The 22,951-nt window shown below is 47.8% G+C and overlaps 1 protein-coding gene across 1 annotated transcript; it reads left to right on the top strand.

Annotated features, from left to right (window-relative positions):
- The first annotated feature begins 212 nt into the window (after positions 1–212).
- On the top strand, positions 213–20,712 carry LOC121837206. Its single transcript, XM_042292765.1, has 2 exons — positions 213–3,894; positions 20,567–20,712. The coding sequence occupies exons 1-2, from the start codon at positions 213–215 to the stop codon at positions 20,710–20,712; spliced, it is 3,828 nt and encodes a 1,275-aa protein (XP_042148699.1).
- The last annotated feature ends 2,239 nt before the right edge of the window (positions 20,713–22,951 follow it).

Raw genomic sequence — 22,951 nt, 5'->3', positions numbered from 1 at the left:
GTGGGATCGACAGCTACGACCATTGAGCGGCAGCAACAACGGATCTCATGGGCCGTGAGTCGAGTCTGGTGAGTGACGGCATCTTTTCTCTGTCGCCAGGCCTGTAAGATCGAGGTGTATTTTGCAGGGGCGTAAGTAACTACCGAAAAGGCAATTTTAAGGTTGTTGTGTGTCGGTAGTGCAGAGTTTTGCCACCCAGATAGGTCACAGACATGGATCTGCAGCGTTTGCTAAAGTGTCAGTTGCTCGACTTGTGTGAGGAGCTCGGGGTAGACGCGAACACATCGATGAAAAAACCGGAGCTTGTTAAGGCTATCCAGGACGAAAATCTTGACAACGAGGAAATCGAAGAGATGTGGGAAAAAATCAAAACAAAAAAAGGAGACGAAGCAAAATTCAAGGAATTAGAACTAGAAAAACTTCGTCTCGAGGTGGAGCTAAGGAAAACGAGCGGAGGACGGGAAACGGAGGTAGAGGGCACCCGAAGTCTCTATGACATGACGAAGCTTATTCAGGCTTTCAAGGTGGGACAGGACATGGGCCTCTACCTGGTAAACTTCGAGAGAGCTTGCGAGAGGGCCCGTTTTAATCGGGTATCTTGGGCCAGAAGGTTGCTGAGTGTTCTGCCATGCGAGGCAGCCGGGGTAATCGCGAGGTTATCCGCGGACGACTCGGACGACTACGACCGCGTGAAGAGCTGCCTGCTCAAGAAGTATCGGTTGTCGGCAGAAGCGTTCAGACAGAAGTTCAGGGGCGTGACCAAAAAGTCGGAAGCCAGTTATGCGGAGTTCGCATACGAACTTCGGTCGTACCTTGTCGAATGGATGAAGGTCGCCGAGTCGTATGACGACAAAGAGAAAATGCTGGAGACGGTCGCGCTCGAACAGTTCTATAAGACTCTTCCTGAAAGCATGCGAACCTGGATTCAAGATAAGTCAGGAGTAGACTCTGTTTATCGAGCCGCAGACCTTGCGGATGAGTACAGTTCCCGTAGAGGCGGAAAAGAGGGAATGAGGAGAACCTTTGAGAAGGAAAGCGGAGATGAGCGGAAAAAAGGGGGCTGGAAAAGAACAGAGTCGCGAAAGGAGGAAGACAAGGAGGAGAATATCTCCACGACCTCCCGGGGCAACGGGCCAGACAGTCAGCAAAAGAAGAAACCCTTTGAGGCCAGGAGGCCGATAAGGTGCTTCAATTGCCATGAAACTGGGCACATTGCCGCGGGATGTCAAAAACCAAAGGTGGTTTTCGCCTTAGCGAGTAAGTGCGAGGAGAATGAGGAGCTCCTGAGTCCGTATCTTTTCGACATGACAGTGAACGGAAAGTCGTGCCGCGTGTTGCGCGACAGTGGGGCTACCATTGACCTAATTCACCCGTCGTACGTTACTGAGACCCATTACAATGGGAAATGTAGCTGGATCAAGTCCGTGCTGGACGAGGGGAGCGTGTGTCTCCCTGTGGCCGATGTTCTGATTTCTGGACCATTCGGAGAGGTGCGTACTGAGGCGGCTGTTTCAGACAAACTGCCGCCACAGTACCCCTACCTATTTTCGAACCGAACAGACAGGATTTTGAAAGAACAGGGCAAGAGCCTCGGGGAGGGACTCGTTCAAGCGCTCACGAGGGCTAAAGCTCGCGAGATTTCCACGCGGCTTAGTTATGACGAGGCTAGCCCAGGAAAACCGAAGGATCCGCCGACGGGGGTCTCGGAGCAAACCAGTTCCGGGGAAGCAGAGAAAGACCGGGGGAGTGAGGAAAACGTCGCGGTCGAAAAAGAAACTCGCCAAGAGCAGCTAACCGAACTGGACGAGTTAATATTGCCCCCGACGTCGGGAAACCTTGAGAAACTCGTGTCCGTAACGAAGGAAGTTCTGATCAAGGAGCAAAAAGCTGATCCTAGTCTAGATAAGGTGTGGGAAACCTCCAAGGAGGGCGTGGCCAGGAAAAACGTTTCATTTCCTGTCCGTGATGGTGTGCTGTACCGACACTACCGAGATCGGTCGGGTCGCACGTTCGATCAGCTGGTAGTGCCGGAGAAATATCGAGCGGATGTGTTGCGCCTGTGCCACGGAGCGGGATGGTCCGGTCACTTGGGCAACAAAAAGACGAAAGATCGGCTCCTCACGGAATTCTACTGGCCGGGATGCTTCCGAGATGCCGAGTCTCAGGTGCGGGCGTGCGATGTCTGTCAGAGAGTGGGCAAACCCAATGAAAAATGCAAAGCGCCCCTGAGACTTGTGCCGATAATCTCGGAGCCATTCAGGCGGGTGGTCATTGATGTGGTGGGTCTTCTTCCGGCTACTAAGGCGGGGTACCGCTATGCTCTAACGGTCATGTGCGCGGCTACCAAGTTCCCCGAAGCGGTCCCCATGAAGGAACAGAGTTCAGTGGAGGTGGTGAACGCACTTCTGTCAATTTTTGCGAGGGTAGGCTTCCCCCAAGAGGTCCAGAGCGACCAAGGGAGCGTTTTCACAAGCGCTTTGACTACTGGTTTCCTCGAGAGGTGCGGTATAAAGGTTATACACAGTTCCGTATATCACCCGCAGTCAAACAGTGTCGAGAGGTGTCACTCAGTTATGAAGCGGGTCCTGAGGGCGCTAACTTATGAAAGCGGGAACGAATGGGACGCCTGCCTGACGGCAATGTTGTTCGCGCTGCGCTCCGTGACTCACGAGGCAACCGGCTTCAGCCCGGCCGAACTAGTGTATGGACGGTGTTTGCGGACTCCACTGCGGCTGCTCCGCGAAACTTGGGAGACCAAGGGATCCGATCCGAGCGTGGTGCAGTACATCCTTGATCTGCTAGAGCGATTCCGAAGCACGAGAGAGGTGGCGGAGATTAATATGCGCGAGGCCCAGAGCAGAGCAAAACGGTATTACGACCGAAACGCCCGTGTCAGGGAGTACCGTGCGGGCGATCAAGTCCTCTTGCTCCGTCCCTCACGCCAAAATAAGCTGCAGGTGCAGTGGGAGGGACCATTCAAAGTCACTCAAAAGCTGTCGAATACTAACTATGCAATCGAAACCAGAGGCAAGAGAAAGGAAATCAGAATCTATCACTGCAATCTGATGAAGCGTTACGTGAGCGAAACGGAAGTGGTGAACTTGACACTAAACGCCCCAGAGGAAGTTCAGACTGATGTTCCGCTGCTTTGGGAGGCTGGAGCGGCGCCGGTCGGAGTAAATGAAGTCATGGCTCAGGCGGTTCGTTCGGAAGATCTTTCGGTCTCACAGCGGGCTGAATTGAGAGATCTTCTGGAAAAGTACGAGAACTTGTTCTCAATGTCTCCCGGACGAACCTCCCTTGCCACGCATGACATTGAGCTAACGTCAAACGTCGCGGTACGATCCCGTCCCTATCGCATGTCACCAAGGCAGCAGGCTATCTTAAAGGACGAGGTGGAGCGCATGCTGCACTTAGGGGTAATCGTTCCGTGTGAAAGTGATTACTCTTCCCCTATGATCATCGTAGAGGCTGCGGGAAGGGATCCCCGACCATGCATTGACTATCGCAAACTCAATGCAATCACCAGAGACCAGGCTTACCCGATTCCCAACGTGGAGGAAAGGGTTGAGACGGTTAGTGGGGCTAGATATGTCTCGACTTTAGACCTAGTGCGCGGATACTGGCAGGTCCCGATGACGGAAAGAGCTAGCCATTACGCAGCCTTCGTGACCCCAACGGGCACATTCCGCCCGTTGGTTTTGAGCTTCGGCCTTAAAAACGCTCCGTTCTGTTTCTCGCGAATGATGGACAGAATTTTGCGTGGGGCGGAAAGCTACGCGCTACCGTATCTAGATGACATCGCCATTTTTTCGACAACTTGGGCAGATCACATGAACCACCTTTCTGACGTATTTGAAAGGTTGAGGAGCGCGGGTCTAACCGCGAAACCAAGTAAGTGTCAGCTGGCGAGAGGCGAGGTTAGATACCTCGGCCATATCGTGGGTCAGGGGCTAAGAAGGCCCGACGAACTCAAGGTTGAGGCTGTAAGAGACTTCCCGCGACCTCAGAAAAAAACTGGCATAAGGGCTTTTTTGGGGCTGACGGGGTATTACCAACGCTATATCCCTCAGTACTCAGAAAAGGCTAGCCCCCTAACCGATGCGCTGCGGAAGACCGAACCCGATAAGATTCGGAGGGACGACAAAAAAGAACAGGCCTTCCAGTGCTTGAAAAATTCCCTCTGCTGTTCCCCCATACTTCGGGCCCCGGATTATAGTCGCTCGTTTATAGTACAGTGCGATGCCAGTAATCGCGGCTTGGGGGTGATTTTATGTCAGGAGGATGATGCGGGAGAGGAGCACCCCGTGCTGTACGCAAGCCGGAAACTCAGCGGCCGAGAGGAGGCTTACAGTGCGTCGGAAAAGGAATGCGCCGGCTTAATTTGGGCAACTCAAAAGCTCTCCTGTTACCTTTACGGAGCTCCGTTCGTTTTCGTCACCGACCACTGTCCTTTGACATGGTTAACTCAAATGTCGACAAAAAATGCCCGACTTCTGCGGTGGAGTTTGGCTTTACAAGAATTAACCTTCACGGTTAAGTACAAGAGGGGGGCAGCTAACTCCAACGTAGACGGACTTAGCAGGTCGTTTTGAGATTATTTGTTCTGGATGTTGCCTTGCGAGTTGGGCCAAATTTTAAGAAGTTTCATTGCGTTTTCTTTTACTTTTTGTAATCTTCACACATGTCAGCGATTTCGCTTTGTGCAATGTTGCCCTATCGCGGGCTTTTCTTGGTGGTGTCAATGGCAGAAAAAGTGATAGGTTTATTGCCGCAGAAAAAAGGCCTGGCGGTTGGGGAGAGGGTGCTGCCGCTCGCTGGATTTGGTTGTAGCGGTTCGTGTCTCTGTTGATGTGTTGGCTACTCACGACGATTTCGAAGCTGATCTCTCCAGGAAAGCAGCTGATACTCCTCCCCTTCCGAGATCTGCCTTTGCGTGGAGGAGCTGTAACGAACGACCTTCGCGGCCGGACCTGGACGCGGATCGCCACCCCTTTTGTAACATTCCCGAGGACGCGCCTTTCGCTGACAATCTCAAGCTGGGATTATTTTCCCCGCTGCCCTGGTACCGTCGACAAAAGAGCAAGACAAGCCGTCGTCGATACCGGCTCAAGTTGGGTGCTGAAACGGAAATGCGTTCTCTTTGAGGCGTCCAAGCAGGAACCAACGGCCACGGTGATTCCTGCTAAGCCGAAAGAAGGAGATAAGCCGTGAACGGGAACTGCCCGGATATCGGCGTCCAAGGTCTTCTCCGTTCCGACCAGGGAGTGGGACGGTATCCTCCGGGCGTTCGTGCTCTCTTAGAGCCAACAAAAGGATAAACCGGTGTGTCCGTTTGGGCGTGCTCATAGGCGGTGCCCGGACGTTTGGGAATGAGCTTCTAGGTGTCACCTCGACCTAGATTCCAGGAGCAAGGCCAAATCTCAAGTGTCACTGAAGAAACGGCTGCCACTATACAAGCCTGGAGGAACCGGAAGAGCACTTATCTTCTGTGTGTGCGTGTGCGTGCGAGTGGGCGGTGCCTGACCAGTTGGGGAACGGCGTCCTGGCCTAGGGACGTAGGGAAGGGGGACATTATAAGAAGAGCGGTTTTACGCTCCCTCTTCGTGTTCTCACGTTGTTCTCATGCCGAACGGCAGACTGTACATAGTATGTAAATAAACAGTTTGAGAAGAGACACCCTGGCTCGCTACCAACTCTGCCCGATGTCCTGGGCGACGCATGGCTCCAGCGGAGATCGACGACATGAACAAGCCCCGAGTCTTTACACGGGATACTTCCACAGTTCGAAACGGAACGAGGGAAGATTTACTTTTAAAAACGCTCGCTGCGTCCTCCCGGACCAGCTAGACCGGATCAGCTGACGACGACGGGACTGTACCCGTTGAACCTCCACCACGCAACAAACAATTTGCGGTCCGTGTTAAAAGCGTGGTTCAAACAGACCCGGAATACAAAGCACCGCACCACACACGACGAATGTTTCAGCTCTTTTTCGCATCGCCGGGTTGCACCAAACAGAACGAGATCGCCGAAGTCAACGCCGCGCTGTCGTGAACCTTGGCTTGTGGTTGCGAACTCGTGGACCCTGTGACTCCCTTCGCTTTCAAAGCACACACGACGATTACGAATGCTACTTTCCGTCTTCCAGGAACATCACAGGGGCACTTCTCCGGTCACGTCTTCACTATGTGCTCGCAAACTCCGAAGCTCTATGCGAAGCTTCTCGCGTCCCGTCAAACCAAAACAGTAGCGACGCCATGCGTACTTGCCAGATTTTCTCCAGTCAAACAAAAACAACGAAAAGCAACCGGCGCTTGCTTCCAGCGTACACTATGAGCGTACATCGGCGTTGCGCTTGCGCCGTGGCCAGATCGCCAGATCGCTTGCAGTTGAAGGTTGAAGCAAAAACGAAACCAACTGCAATGTCACGTGTTCACATCGAGGGCACGCTTTTTATATCCATTTTAACTTTTTGGATCGAATAATTAGACCCATAACTCTATTTGTAGTGTCTAAGAAACTGTTATCAGGACCCCTAAACTAAATACAAACATGGGCGACATGAAGCAAGCCGCATTGCCATCAACCAGAAGATGGCGGCGAGCCCGGTAAGCGTGGGTTTCGCCAACATCCTGCGACATGGCGCAATTGCTTTTGGTGCATATCTGTCTCCGAGACATGTTTCTTTCCGCGTCATTTGTCTCGACGGTCCTTTCTAAGTGTGTCCCCAAGCATTCCGGTGCTTCGATAGCCGGCAATGCCGCGGTCGTCGACGGGGGCGATGCGTGTTTTCGAGGTCGGCTACACGGTTATGCGTGTATGACCGAACCAAAACACGTTTCTTACAACCTCGCATGATTTCTGAACGAATTATCCGTTACTCATCGTGTAAATTTATGGTAATTTGTGTAAATGGCGTGTTTTTCACCCCAAATATTCGCCAAATACACGGGACTTGCTAACAGTGTGGGGATATCGGCCGCGTCCAATCGGCCATTATTGTGGGATTACCGGCCACGTGGCAAGAGTTTACCGAAGAAGACAACAGGACTACGAAACCCGCGACTACTACAGCCGAGAGCAAAACAACAGAGGGTACTGGAATCAGCCGCGGGATCAGTTCCTACCCTCGGATCCCTATCCAGCATGTCGTCCAGAAGCTCCCCGGCGCCGTTCCCCATCTCCGTATCCTCGCTCTTTCTCACTCATGATCTCGAGGAGAGACGCGCGACCAAATACGGGAAACTAGGTTCCGCAGTTGTTGGAGGAGCAACTCCTTCACGGGAGAGCCTTCATCATCCTCCCTCTGACCCATCCAATAACATCGAGGTACATATCGACGGCTTACTCCTGTACGCTTTAGTTGACACAGGGGCGAACACTTCAGTGATCAGAGAGGACATTTGCTTACGTCTTCACAAAGTTAGAATACCCCTCCATGATTGTTCATTGCGGGCGGCGTCCACAGATATCATTCATCCCACCACTCGGTGCACGGCTCGCATTTTCATAGAAGGTACGTGCCACACCATTTCATTCATGGTTTTCTCGTCTTGCACGCACGACCTGATGCTAGGCTGGGATTTTCTTCAATCTACTAAAGCTGTTAACAAGTGCAAAGGTGTCAGTTTGGGAAATTCGAATAATCGCGAGTCTGATTCCATAATTTATAAAACCAAATTACGGGCCTGTGAAGATACTTTCATTCCCCCGCTAGCATCGTTCCTGATGAATTTTTTGAGCGAACCAAGGCATTCGGGGACTTTTCTAGTAACTCCTTTGTCTAACATCTTGCTATCATACGGGTTCATCGTACTCTATTCTCTATCTGAACTTACCGACGGCAAAACTGTACTTTCTGTATGTAACGTTACCCCCCAGCCACTTCTTTTCGTAAAGGATATTGTCGCAAGTATCGAACCAGATAATTCTTTTGAATTTGCGTCGCTCGAATCAACAGAACATTTTGACCCTCCAACGTTAGCTGTTGTTTCCAACAATATACTTTTGAATGCCAATCACTCTGACCTAGAAGGCGCTAATAACAAGCGATTAATTATTTTTATTAACTCGTTTTCCATCGTGCTTTGCTTTTTTTTGCGTCCTTCACAAGCACAACAAAGTCGGTAGCATATACGATCAATACGCCTCAAGGAGAAATCGTTCACCAGCGCCCATATTGCGTGTCTACCTTAGAACGCCGTATTATTGACCAAGAGGCGTCAGAAATGTTGCGTAAGGGGATCATCCGCTAATCCTCGAGCCCCTGGTCCTCACCAGGAGTCCTTGTAAGAAAGAAGGATGGTAGCATACGTTTCTGCGTTCATTACCAAAGATTCAATAAGATCACTCGCAAGGACGTATACCCTTTGCCACAGATTGATGACACATTAGACACCCTACAAGGAGCCGAATATTTTTCATCCCTGGATTTAAAGTTTCGCTACTGGCATATACCACTGAAGGAAGAAGACAAAGAAAAAACAGCTTTCATTACAACTGATGGCTTTTTCGAGTTCACCGTTATGCCTCTTGGCCATTGCAACGCGCGAGCAACATTTTAGCGCATGATAGGTAACATCCTTTGTGGTCTTAAATGGCGGATATGCCTTTGCTACCTTGATGACAATATTTTTTTTTTCTCGTACGTTTAACGACCATTTCTTTCGCCTGTCCGAAATATTAGTTTGTCTCACGAAAGCTAACCTCCTACTCAACCGAAAAAAGTGCCGATTCGCCTCTCGAGAAATTAAGATCCTTGGTCATGTAGTTGATAAAGATGTCATTCGGCCCGACACAGACAAGCTCAAGGCAGTAAACGAATTTACTGTTCCTCTTAACATCAAACATCATCGTAGTTTCCTAAGACGCTGCTCGTATTTTCGCCGTTTTGTACCACACTTCGCCCAACTGGCTGCCCCACTTACACGTTTGTTACGGGCCAATACACCGTTCATCTGGCCCCCTGAATATCGAGACTCATTTCACCCTCTCAAAGCTACTCTCCAGTCTGATCGAATCCTGAGGCACTTTAATCTGCCTTTACAGATTTGCACACCGACGCCAGTGGATATGGCCTTGGTGTTGTTCTATTGCAGAGCGATCCCATCACACTAAAAGAATATGTTGTAGCCTATGCGAGCCGAATGCTCTCCGACACCGAACAGAATTGCACTATAACCGAGAATGTCTAGCTGACGTTTGGGCTGTTAACAAATTCCGGTGATATCTTTACGGTAGACATTTTACTATCGTGACCGATCACCACGCGTTCTGTTGGCTTTCTTTCTTGAAAGATCTCACTAGCAGACTTGGCCGATGAACGCTTGCGCTTCAGTAATACAATTATGCAGTAGTATACAAATCTGGGCGCAAACTACAGACGCTGATAGTCTATCTTGATGTCCCGTGGACGACCCAGATAAACGGCTTGAAAACATGGATGACGTTTTTAATGTCTCAGCACTCAATTTCGATTCTATTACACACGAGCAATCCAAAGATCTATAGATAAAAGGCATCATCGACCATCCTAATAAACCGAATATATTCGTTAATAGAAAGTTGCGAAAAGAGTTACAGAACTTTTCGCTCCAAGATGGTATAAGCTACCGGCCTAACTTTTCGCCTTCAGGAAATCGCTAGCTCCTCGTAGTTCCTTGCCAAATGCCCACTGACATTCTCGGATCATTTTATGATTACCTATACCTCAGAACGCATAGGATTTAACAAAACGTACGCTGGCAATAGGACGCTACTTCTGGCCCCAGCTTCAGACATCTGCTTTTAAATATGTTCAGTCCTGTTTGAAATGCCAGGATAGAAAACGTCCAACCACTGCCTCTGCTGGTGTGCTGCAACTATTAGTTTGCCCCAGTGCGCCTTTCCAGACTTGGAAGTAATCCGTTACAAGTAACGGAATTACTTGTAATTAATTACTTTTCTAGTAATTTTGTAATTAATTCGTTTCTTTTCTGTAAATGTAGTTTGTAATCTAATTTAATTACTTTTTCAGTAACGTGTTACTGAAATTACTCGTTACAATTCTTTCGCCCCGTCAAAGGGAAAAATAGAGAGGAAGAAGGGCGACGCAAGGGGCCTTCGCGCTTTTAGCATGGTCACACAAGACGGGGGTTAGCTCGCGAAGAGATCTAGTGCTGGTGAAGGAAAGGAATCCACGGAAACCGCGACAGCCCAGCCAGAGCCCGCTTCTGGACTTGTTCGTACGGGCAGTCAGGCTGGGAGGATTCGACTGTCTACATGACGGCAACAAGCTTCGATTTGGAAAACGAACGGACTGCTTCGAGCGCACAAAAGAGCAGAAAACTAATGGCCTATAAAACCATCGAGTGGGAGTCGTGAAGAGTACGAACGTGGACACTGTGACCGTGGTGCAGATGTCCGCTCGCCCCCTCCCCCCCCCCCCCTCCTTTCCGCCCCAACCCCTGCGTGTTGTCCCCCAAAAACCAATCAGCATTTTTTTTTGTCACACGAGACCGTCCTTTGCTTGTCGATGTTCTGCCTACACACACCCACCCCGCAGACAAAAAAAAAAAAAAATTGTAACGAGATTTTGACCTTGTTCATCTTTGACAGCGCTGTGAAAGCTAAATACTGGCTGGACAAACCAGCTTTGTGGTTTTTGTCACTTGACTTCGCACTAGCGGATGCGTAAGGCACACACACATAAGGGAAACGATGGCAGCAGCGCATTGGAACAAAAAAAGAATGTAGCATCAACACTACTGTCAGTTCAAGCAGTAACTTTAGACAGCAGGCGATAAGGTGGCCGGGGAGCACAGCCAAAATGGCTTGGGACTTCGAAGCTCAACCCATATTCCTAGAAACGAGAATGTTGGAGTTCTCGTCAGCGAATTGTGCCTACGGGAACTTACTCCGACATTTTAGGGAAAGGAAACACCCAGCCCGAGTTTTCTGAGAATAAACAGTGGCTGACTTGGACACAGTAGGGTGCCTCCACAGGAGTTAAGGCAGCACAAAGCGGCTGTAAACGCGTGAGATACATTGAAGCCTGCTGTCCACTGAAAATTGTGCTTTTTCAATATTTTTTAAACGGAAAAATCAACTTAGCTGAAAGATTGTGGATGAATACTTCGTGAGAAGTTTCAGTTTTGATTAGTTTGATGACCAAGAAAAAAGATCCAAGTGGGTCAAGGCTGGATAACAACCTTCAACAAGCGGATACTCTGAAATCTGCCCAAACGCAAGTACCGCATGTACGTCTTACAGCCAGTTGGTTTTAGTGGCTAAACCAGCTCCTATTTAGGCAATATATAGCAACCGTAGAAAAACCACATCTTCAGGACAGTCGTGTTCTAAAGTCATATTTCGAATGGTGTGCGTGCCTCCGCCAACCATGTACATTCGTCGCATGTTCATGGATTCAGTTCTGTCCCGGGTGGACAGCGCTAGATTCGTTCATATCGAACACCTGTTCCAGTCCTTTAGAGCTTTATAGATCCATCGTCGTAAAATAATTATCCTAAAATGATCGGTAGATATAATACTGAATCTGTTTTATTTTTGATGGGGCCCGAAATTCCCCCCACAAACACGCAGTAGATATTGCGGGTATTTTGTGTGTTTCTTTAAAGTAACGCAAAAGTAATTTAGTAAAGTAACGAAGTAATTAATCCGTTACTTTTTACGGGAAGTAATTTGTAACGGTTATCCACTACTTTTTAGGCCAAGTAATTGTAATTAATTACTTTTTTGGAGTAACGGGCACAAGTCTGCGCCTTTCGAACGAGTAGTAATCGATTTGTTCGATCTGTTCCCCGTTTCTTCTCATGGGCATCGCTAGATAGTCGCGGCGGTCGACCACTTAACTAGATACGCCGAGACTGAAGATAATGCTCAATTCTTTGAACACACCATACTTCTATGTCATAACGCGCCACAAGTTCTCTAAAGCGACCGAAAACGGCAGTTTCTTTCTGGTTTACTTACAGCTATTCTCAAATCCTGTGATATAATTCTTAAACAATATCATCTCATCATCCACCGACAAGCGGTTTAACCGAGCGTTTTCACAAGACTCTTGCAGACATGATAGCTATGTATGTCTCTCCCGACCATACAAACTGGGACACTGCACTCCCGTTCGTAACATTTGCCTATAATACTGCTCTCCAGTCTACCACGGGCTACTCCCCTTTTCATTTAGTGTACGGACGCGAAGCATCATGCACAACGGACATCGTCTTTCCTGTTCCTCTTTCAATCAACAATCAAAGTGAACTCTTAAAGAACTTCATCTTTGGCGCCGAAGCATGCCGCCATCCCGCGCAGCTCCGCGCGTCGCGACATCAACAGGTCACCATGGACCGCTATGACAAGCACCACACGAACCCATCTAACTCTCCTAGTGACTTTGTGTGGGTTTGGACTCCGGCCCGAGAACCTGGCCAAGTAGACAAGTTCCTGCACAAGTACATCGGTCCCTACCGAACAACCGAGGAAACATCACCTGTCTCGTACCTCGCCGAGCCCATTTTCTCCTCCTGGGATGGCCGCCGTCGAAGTTCGGAAGTTTTGCACGTTAACCGCTTGAAACTCTACCACCCACCTCTGCAATAGCTGCCTTCCACCACCTCCCCCCTCCCCCCCCCCCCCCCCCCCCCCTGAAGGGGGTAATGTGATGAAGACCCTCATCGTCGTCATCGTGCATCATCATATCGCCACCATCCTCGCCATCACCAATAACTCGCGTGGCCCGCGCCGAGCACCGCGGGCAGGGTGTAAGATAGACAGGTGGGGAAACGGCCCATAGAAACCTGCCGCAGCGCCGTGACCGGATTGTGTACACGTCTGCTTGCGGGTACCCCCGATTTGCGACAGATGGCGCTGCGGCGAGAGGAAAAAAATCGGAATCGGATTTGCGTGGAACTCTATGGGAGAGTGCACAAAATAAACCGAGAGCACGACAGTCCTCCATCGAAAATCTACGAGAAACCATCTCCGTCAGTTTAGCAGGTCGCCACCGGTCGCCTACCCTGAGTGAGAGTTCGCGGTGCTCCACATAGATGGCGCCACAGAAAAAGAGAAACCCGAGGGGGACAAAATCCGGTCGCCTATTTGGCTCTCGTTTCCCCACCTGTCTATCTTACACCCAGACCGCGGGCCAGTTCGAACATAAACATAAACAAAAATAAAGTGATGATAGTCTACAAATGCTTCCGTTGATACACAGGCAAAAGTAAGGTACGCAAACACAGAAGCTGAGGAATAATAACAATTAAGAAAATCTTATTTAATGGCGAAAAAAGTTACAGCAGAAAAACGAGTAAAGTGCAGTAAGAAGTAAAAACAAAAGGATTTGTTTACAAGAACAATCAAGGCTGGACACAAGAACGCTTGATACATGGAGAGTACAACTAAAAAATACGGAATAAAAGTCAAAGTTAAGCACAAGAACTTTCAAAATTAAATAGTTAAATGGAAAATAGAATTAAGAATTAAAAAAAAGATCAATAGGGGCCTGACGTCCGTCGACGTCTCGACAGTGGCCCTGTCGAAACGCCGACGGTCATGAGGCCCCCTTCTTATTTATTTTTTTAATTTTTAATTATCTATTCTATTTTCTATGTAACAATTTGTTTTGTTAAGTTTGTGCGTTTAATTTTAACTTTTATTCTGCCATATTAAGTGTACTCTCCGCGTACCTAGCGTCATTGCGCCTAGCCTTGATTGTTTTTGTAAACTAATAAAACTTTTGTTTCTGCATTTTACACATTTTTTGTGACTTTCTTCGTTCTTAAATTAGATTTTTTATTGTTATAAATCTACGGCTCCTGTGCCTCCGCACCCTACTTTCACCTGTATATATATATATATATATATATCTACAGGTGCAGCCGCAACTGCACCTGCGCGCCGATGGCCTTTACTGTAGAGTTCCGGGTACCGTAGCGGGTTGCGGAGAGCCTTGCGCGACAGCGAAAATGATCTACGAAAACTGCTTATTGTGGCGTCCACCGCGTTAAAGGTCTTCCGATCGTTAATTTCTCCCTAGAATGTTCGGAGTGCCAGCACTTCCTGAAATAGAGTCCATGACACTTTTTGATGATCTGTCCAGTTAGACGGTGTCCACGTCCTAACGCTTCCAAGGGCCACGACAGGCACAGTTCATCCAAGCAATCGGAGTGGAGGCTGCAGGAGCTGAGTGGAATCCTCCCGATTTATACCACCGTCAAATGAATTCTTTCGAATTCATTGACGTGCCTTATTTTGCCACCGCCGGCCATAAGGGCTTGATCATCCACGAACCTTTTCTTGGCTGAGAGCGACTTGGGACTGAGAGCGATTTAGCACTCCTCTATTGTTCAGCTTTGCCTTAAAGTTCTCGATGCAGAAATCAGTTGCACCGTTATCTGATAAATCAAAAGCCCGAACGTGAGAGCCTGTTCTATAAAAAAAGATCGTCCACCTAGTTTCCCGCACAACCCTCGGAGAGCCAATCACCGCAACTTACGGAGGCAGCTCAGCGAATGACAATGCCAAAACATATGTTGTAACAAAACAAACAACAAAAAAACGCAGTCTGAGTTGTGACACTAAGCTATGAAAGCGTGACTTTTGCGTTGCGTAACGTCACAACTCGGACTGCGTTTTTTGGTCTAAACTTATGTTTCGGCATCGTCATTCGCTGAGCCGGCTCCGTACGTTGCGGTGATTGGCTCTCCGAGTGTTGTGCGGGAAAGTAGACGCACGAGCTTTTTTTAGAGTGTATGAATAACAGCGGTGAACTACTTGATAACCATCGTAACGTCGCTCAGCTGAGATGCCCAGGGTATCAACTACCATTGAGGAGACGGAGCAATTGAGTTTGCATCCGCCCACTTCGGAATCCGGATGAATAGTAGCGATGAGGTCGAATACTCAACTGTTTGAATGAAGTACGGTATTTTTGTGTTATTTATGTAAAATATTTTACTACGCAAACTTCAATTTTTCCTATTTCTGGCGGGATATACCTTATACAGTGCTTTATTTTAAAATTCGAACGGCATTTGAAGAAAAGGGGTCGCAGTTACATATTCATGAGTGAAGTATCTGCGGGTTCATCAGGCTCGTGCGTACATTATATGGGGAATAATCGTGACGATCAATTGAATAATTAAGCAAACTTTAGTATTTTCCTCATAAATATTCATCAATTTAATGCAGCACATTTGCAATTAGAGTTTGACTATCAGTTATGATTAGGGGCTAAAACAATTTCAATAATTTGCGAAATGCCAACAGGTTTTCATATGTTTATTGATCAGTTTTCGAGCTTTTATCGCTTCATTTTGAAACTGAGTTCTGAAGAAACCAGTGATTTTCCTGCACTCCCCCTAGCCGGGAGAGGGGGGGGGGGGACACCCCCTTGTTTTTCCAAAGGCACCCCCTTAATTCTCAACGACTCCTCTATTCGTAATGCCCCCCCCGCCCCCCCCCGCCCCCCTTAAATATTTAGACGCTACCCTAATTTCAAATCCTGGGGAAACCCCTTGAAGAAACGCTGCGCACCCTTCCCACAATGATGCGTAAAGAAGTCACGTAATCTTTTCGGGCCCCTGGTATTTAATTATCTAGGCAGGCTGTCCTTGGCGGATGCGCCGGTGGAACGCTGCCAACCTAATCACGAGGTGCCATAAACGGCAAAAACCCGTCAGCTGGTGGATGAACATCAAAGCCCGTTGCAATTTGACTAAATGTTAGAATTGATTTAACCCCTAGCAGTAATTCAAAGTCGAATTTGGGGGTTTTACGTGCCAAACCTACGACGGGCATCTGGCACGCCCCAGCGGAGGACTGAGGATTAATTTCGACCACCTGGGGATTTTTTGACGTGCAACCGAAAGCTCGGTTACACGGCGCCTTCTCCGCAATAAGCCTCCGTCATATTGCGGGCACCTCGATCAGGATTCGAACCCGCCACCTGGGGATCCGTAGGCCGGCGCTCTCGCCTCGGAGCCACCGAGGCGGCTTTTTTTAGTAATTGACTTCACAACTGAGTAACGGTTAAGAGTTGAGCTTGTTGGTACATACTTGTAATTATATCAGCTTGAACTTTAGAAATATCTAGAACACAAAGACAGAAAGGACAGAATTTGACACACAGCTGACTACCAACGATGTTTTAGTGTAAACTTCGTCCTTGCGCTTTTGCTCCTTCCTTTTGAGTCCCAAGTGGAGCACAATAACCTGTTATATAAATTACCCTATTCCACTAATAAAGATCACTCCCGATATTTACACTTATACAAAAATATGTGCAAATCATTTGCACAGTATTCCTAGCAAATTATTGTTTTTGAACCACTAGCTCGTGCTGTTGTTGTTTGGGGCGTGACATTCTGTAGGTACTGTCTTTCTTTTTTGTGGATGGTGATTGATGGCGTGCTGACACAGTCCTTCGCGTGCTCCTCGATGGCGAGCGCCTCGAGCATTTCGCGTGCATGAGGATTGTTGTGTCTTCCAAGGATGGTGGTGCTGTTCAAAACTACACTGCACTGGCATGTCCTCCAATGAGCTGCCAGATGTCCTGCCGCTGTTCCCTTTAGAGACGCTGCATGCTCACGGGCTCTGTCGTTGATACGTTGAACCAATGGTGCAAAAAAGCGGAGTATGCATTGGATCTCGAGTGGCGCCACAGCTATGTGATAAGTACCTGGCGGCATGCGGCAAGATCATCGAAGACAACCTGAAACATACAAGCGTGCAGGCGATTTTCCGTTACGTGGACGACTTCTTAATACTAAGTGCCACGGAAGTCGACGACCAGACAAACGGAACCAGAGAAACAGTTCTTAGATGCTTCAAAGAAAGTTGCCCCGACTTGGTTTTCACCTATGAAGCACCTGTCGACAAAAATATAAAATTTCTAGATCTCAATCTGACTTTCAATCAGGACACGTGTGCTGGAGGTACGAACCCCGGTCAGCGAAAGGATTTCTGCCGTTCACATCCGGACATTCAAGAACCATCAAGAGGAGTGTCGCTAGCACGGCTCTAATCTCTGCCCTACACAAATCGTGTGAGCATCAAATAGGGCAAAGGTGTGAAAAACAGATGTGCCGCCTACGAGAATCGGGATATCCAACTAGTCTTATGGTGCCAGTCTGTGAAAACATCTGCCAAAAATTGAAGCATACAAGTAAAAAAAACGGAGACGCAGACAAAACTCGAAGGAAGATCGTGGTGCTACCGTACATTCATGGGATCACCCACAAATTGAAAAAGAGTGCAGCAAGAAATGACGTACAAGTAGTATGCTCCGCGCCCAACAAAGCATACTATATGTGCAGTGAAGTGAACCGAAAAAGAAAAAAAAATCCTGCAACACGGCCCACAGAACGCAATATCTCCCATGCTCAACAGGAGTGGTATACCACATTCCCCTGTCTTGCGGGAAATGCTACATCGGCCAAACAGGCCGATGTATCAACGACAGAGCCCGTGAGCATGCAGCGTCTCTAAAGGGAACAGCGGCAGGACATCTGGCAGCTCATTGGAGGACATGCCAGTGCAGTGTAGTTTTGAACAGCACCACCATCCTTGGAAGACACAACAATCCTCATGCACGCGAAATGCTCGAAGCGCTCGCCATCGAGGAGCACGCGAAGGACTGTGTCAGCACGCCATCAATCACCATCCACAAAAAAGAAAGACAGTACCTACAGAATGACACGCCCCAAACAACAACAGCACGAGCTAGTGGCGGGTTAGTTCAAAAACAATAATTTGCTAGGAATACTGTGCAAATGATTTGTACATATTTTTGTATAAGTGTAAATATCGGGAGTGATCTTTATTAGTGGAATAGGGCAATTTATATAACAGGTTATTGTGCTCCACTTGGGACTCAAAAGGAAGGAGCAAAAGCGCAAGGACGAAGTTTACACTAAAACATCGTTGGAAGTCAGCTTTGTGTCATATCCTGTCCTTTCTGTCTTTGTGTTCTAGATATTTCTAAAGTTCAAGCTGATATAATTACAAATACGACTTCACAACTGTATTAAAAACGTAACAGTGTTTTATAACAAGTTTAACGTAATTAACCAAGCTTTGATAATGATCCCCCACTTTCCCCCCAGATAATGTGCGACGGCCACCCTCTCTTCCTATGTCTAAACAAAAACAACAAAAAGAAACTTGTCCATATGGTTGATTTTTTTTTTTTTTTTGAGCCTGGGAGTGAGATAATCGCCTGATCTGTATTTATCTTGAAAATTTTATACGTGGAAGGCTGCAGCGTGATGTTTTAAAAGAAAAATAACGCAAAGAAATATATTCGAAAAAAAAACAAGATTTGGTTAGTGATGATAACACTTTTTGAAACCACGTTTTTGTCTTTTTTGTCTGCATTGCTATATAAAGGATTTGGGCTATATCACTTCTCTTCTTTAGAAATGGCAGCACTTCAAAGATGGCAGTGCACATGTGAAAATAAGAATAAAAACATTTCCCATCTGTGAACTGCTTCAGACCTAACCATGCTTTATTATTTACATGTATCTCGATCAAATGACATACTTATGTGTTTGAGCATAAACAAAAAAAAATGTATTGCAAATAGCTAGGCCATTGTGTTACGCGTGAAATGTTCTATTATCACTAACGTTTAGCGATGCTCTGAGTACCCAGACGCCAGACGCCTAGGTTCATGGTTCTCTTCGTCACATAGTTTAACGCGTGCCACGTGTACTCCTGATAGTTGTCCTTGAATAAAGCGATAGTACCGCTAATCGGGCTGATAAACCTGGCGATCTTCCAGAGTCTTCCATATTCGCGAACGCCTCTCCCTCAGCGCGTACAGATACTCGAGCTCCTTGTCACCTACCTCACCCCTCTCACCTACCACTCTCGTCACATGACCTCCCCATTAACCAACCAGCGTCGAGCACCTCGCTCCTCGTCAACCAATCGGCGTCGAGCTACGCGGTAACGCTTTTATGCGAGCTTCACTTTCGGGCTGCACGAAATGCAGAACACATACCCAAAAAACAAACGTTTCGCGTTAAATATTTACGGAAATGTTTTTACACCCTTATTTCTAAAGAAAAGTCTGCGAGTTCACTTTTCCGTACAAAACGATGACAGCCGATACCGGCGAACAATATAAGTATTCCAGCAAACGGCAATGCTAGACCAAGAAATGCTGCGACAATGAGCAAAACAATTCACTATCACATTGTTACTTCCCACATCGCACCTTTTAGAACTAGTCGTATATCGAGTATTCGCTGGTGTACTTCAATGTTCGCCGCGAGTGACTGTCTCTGTGTTCTGCCAGGAACAAAACTCGGAGACCTCATTAAGTGTGCTGCTTCACGGGCCATCCAAACGAAGGCCTTGGAGAATCAGCGAGTCAGTGCACGCTAAGGGTCATGTGCAGAGTCGAGATCCCAAACTAATCCACGAATAATAATTTTAAAAAGGCCTTCGCTCAGAAGGTTCTTGAATTTTCGTGCAATGCTTGGCGGAAGTTCGTCTCTGTCATGCGCACGGGTTGCGATGATGCCAGAACACCGAACTCTTATTAGCTGATAAAAAATAGAGCGGGTAGACCCCGAGGCATACCTAGCGTTAAGGTCTACCCACTATCCTTCCCATCTAAGCCAATCAGAACTCGGCTTAGCTTTGACGTCACCGCAACCCCTGCTCAAGAAGCAGAGGCCTTGCTCTTGGCATAGGGGCATGACTCACTCACACATCATAACGCCTCACCGATGTTTTGAAAATCAATCGGGTGAAGTCAGAATAAACATTCTCGTACAAAATTGCGAAACTTATGAAACGAAAACTAATAAAACAAATATTGTTACGTAATTTGTGCTAATCAGATAAGAACGACAATTGTACAATTTCTTAATAGGAGAAAAAAAATAACTTTAAAGCATATTATATAAATAACTTATATATGTTATATAGGCAACATCTGTGCGATCGTTAGTTATTACACCTGAAATGAGTCTGACTGATTAAACAAATTATGTTTTTATTCTGCTCCATCTCTAATTGATTCAATGGTCACAAAAGCTCTGTGTAGATAGGCTTTCATTCAAGCTAAGTGTTACGTGCGACTTATCCATTGAAGACAATTTTGTTCAAGTAAATTTAGTTGATTTCAGTGTGGGCAGCGTTAAATAAGATATGAAAACATCATCCCCAAACGAAGCATATTACAAAAACGTCGCGTAGAGGGAGTCCAAAAGAGACAAATAAGTGATATGGAGGGTTTTGCAAAAGTCGCATAGCCACAACTGACACTTCCAAATAATTCTGGCAATGTCAGTACTCAGTGCAGAGCGTTTATCTTCTGCTTCGTATTTTTTAGCAATCTTGTCGAATGTAAACCAGAGAAAGGTCGCCAGGCTGGAGACGATTGTATTTGGATACCCAAACTCTCAACATCCAACGCTCCGAAGACATGAAACATATCTTCTATAACTGGGATAAAGGCTCTCTCCCAGTCCCAGCAGCTGGCGAGCCCCCCCCCCCCCCCTTCCCTCCTACTCCGTTCTCCTGTTTTCTTTTTTTGCTTTTCTTGCAGAAATGCAACCCGACATTGCGTCCATTGCTTCACCTCTGTTGCAGCAGCGTCTCTTCCAAGACCAGCATTCACTCTCGGCCGACACCACAAGACTGATGGCGCTGCGAGCAGCCGCATCCACGAATGACAAGAATAAACGGAACTAGAAGAAAACCAAGAAAGCGGAGCGTTGGAGCGCGGCGAAGACCCGTAAGAAAAGAACGGGATCTCCCGACGCCATTCGGGCACCGGATTCCGAGCCACAGGGTTCAGACTCCCTCGAGCCTATGGCTCAATTTCGTTTCCGCTCGCCCCGTGTGGCGGTGTCAACAACTGCTGACAAATTGCCCGCGGCGGCGGCGGCGGCGGTTCTGCGCGGGGGACCACCCACTGGCCAAGTGCCCAAATAAGCCCGGGCTCATTTTTATCATGCCGGGGGGAGATATAGCCTCACGGCGAGCCTGCTCGGTGCACGCAAGAGCTTCACGCTGTTACCAAAGAGGAGCGGGCCTTGTTAACAAGCGTGCACGGCCGGTCGCGCGTTCCTCCACCGGGCGTCGCGCTTTCCAGGAGATAAGTGCCCGTGTCGTGCCGCGGCCGACTGGCGGCGCTGTTATTCCGCTCTGTGGGGTGTGGTGGGGACGGGATGTCTGTGTGTTGGTGCTTTGGTAAGGAACGACGTTGAGGGACCCTCTGTTGATGACGACGACCACGACATCATCAACCCCGGCTAGATTCGTTTCTTACTCGGTCGTGCTCCCGTTCACCTGGAACCGAGCTACCGCGTTAAAAGGAGACGGAAAACGAGCGTCCTGAATGAAGCCGCGTTTATGTTGGAGATCCGTTTGATGATGGCGGAAGGGAAAAGCGGGGAGTGTGACATAGACCTCGGAAACTAAACGTGGGTGAGTGTGAGGCGCTGATGGACAGATAATGAAGAGAGAGAGAGAGAGAGACGACTCTACTTACTAACCAATGCTTTTGCTTATTCTTTAGAAGTTCGCTCAAGTTCAGCGAGTGCACGGATGACGTAAGTGAAGCTTGCAGAAAAATTGGGATTTATGCGTGTTCCTTCGGAGTTCCTATAGTCGTGTCGTGATAGGAAGGTACGATAACTCCGTCCGAGTTTAAAGAATGATGTGAGCTAAAGAGGTAAGGCGTTGAAGAAATAAGGTTTGGCTTGCACGTTGAAGAAGACGCTGGATCTCATCTTTTACCAATGATGTGCGTGAATGGCCTCGGGCTGTGCGCTTTGTATGCCAACTGCACGCTTTGAAACGAATAACCAATTATTTCTGTCAGACGCGAATACATTTTTAGCATTGAAAGCCGAAACCTGCAAAGTGCGGGGGCATATTTGACAAAGCCAGTTGAATTTCGAACATCCCACCATATAGGCAAACTTCACTCGGATAGGTGACACCGTTCAAAAAACGTAGATCTTCTCTATCTTCTTCGTGCCACCCAAGAAAACGAGATTACCATACACTGGTAGGTTAAAAATGTTGGGGCTCCAATCTACGCTGTGTAGGTGTTCGGACAGCGAGGCTCTGGTAACACCTGCAACGATTGCCCACTGTGCAATAGACCCTTTTTATGAAAAACGCCACCAAGCTGTGCTCCAGTCTTTGACGTCCCAGAGAACTTCCGGTTTATAAAAATAATGAACAAAGGCCACGTTAACATCACTGCTTGAAACGTATATGAAATCTTTAACTACCGGTTCTCCAGGTGAACGCCAAAAAAACGTAAGAGTGCGAGATCTGTAAAGTGTTCCGAGTGTTCTTGTAAACTTGCCTCCTCCAAGATGTAATATTGTACAGCGGAAAGCCCTCGCTAAACTCCAACTTTGATGTCCGCGTAGCATTTATGCTTTGAAGCACTGGTGACATAAGCAAGCTCGCTTGCAAAGAGGGTGCGACCGGAAGTCGCTTGGGACGCAAGCGGCAGGTCAAGTTTGTAAACAGCAAAAGGGTCTATACCAAATGATTCACGAAAGAAAAGTAAATGCACTGTTCGAAAACTTTTTTACATTTGAAAGACATCGTACGCTGCCGTTGCCCCGGCAGCTTAGGCAACCGCAATCTTTACCGCGAAACGGATGCGGGGAGCTTTACCTGCTTCGCATTGTTAGCAAGGCTAGTGACGTCACTCCCCACTTCGTACTCTGCCGTCACCGAGGCAGCTTATGCAACCGCAATCTTTACCGCGAAACGGATGCGGGGAGCTTTACCTGCTTCGCATTGTTAGCAAGGCTAGTGACGTCACTCCCCACTTCGTACTCTGCCGTTACGGAGGCAGCTTGTAGAGCCACAATTTTCGCTGAGGAACGCACGCTGGGAGCGCTATGTGCTTATCGTCTGTAAAATTGTTGTCTTGACACCTGTTTTGTGTTTTTTTTTTATT

This window comes from Ixodes scapularis, unplaced genomic scaffold (assembly GCF_016920785.2).
Source record: "Ixodes scapularis isolate PalLabHiFi unplaced genomic scaffold, ASM1692078v2 PGA_scaffold3__209_contigs__length_174095766, whole genome shotgun sequence".
Classification (NCBI taxonomy): Eukaryota; Metazoa; Arthropoda; class Arachnida; order Ixodida; family Ixodidae; genus Ixodes; species Ixodes scapularis.
This window is presented reverse-complemented; position numbering and strand designations above follow the sequence as displayed.

Coding starts and splice junctions, on each gene's coding strand:
- LOC121837206 (XM_042292765.1), top strand. CDS start 213: ATGGATCTGCAGCGTTTGCTAAAGTGTCAGTTGCTCGACTTGTGTGAG. Junction 3,895..20,566: donor GGGTCTAACCGCGAAACCAA/GTAAGTGTCAGC, acceptor CTTTTCTTGCAG/AAATGCAACCCGACATTGCG.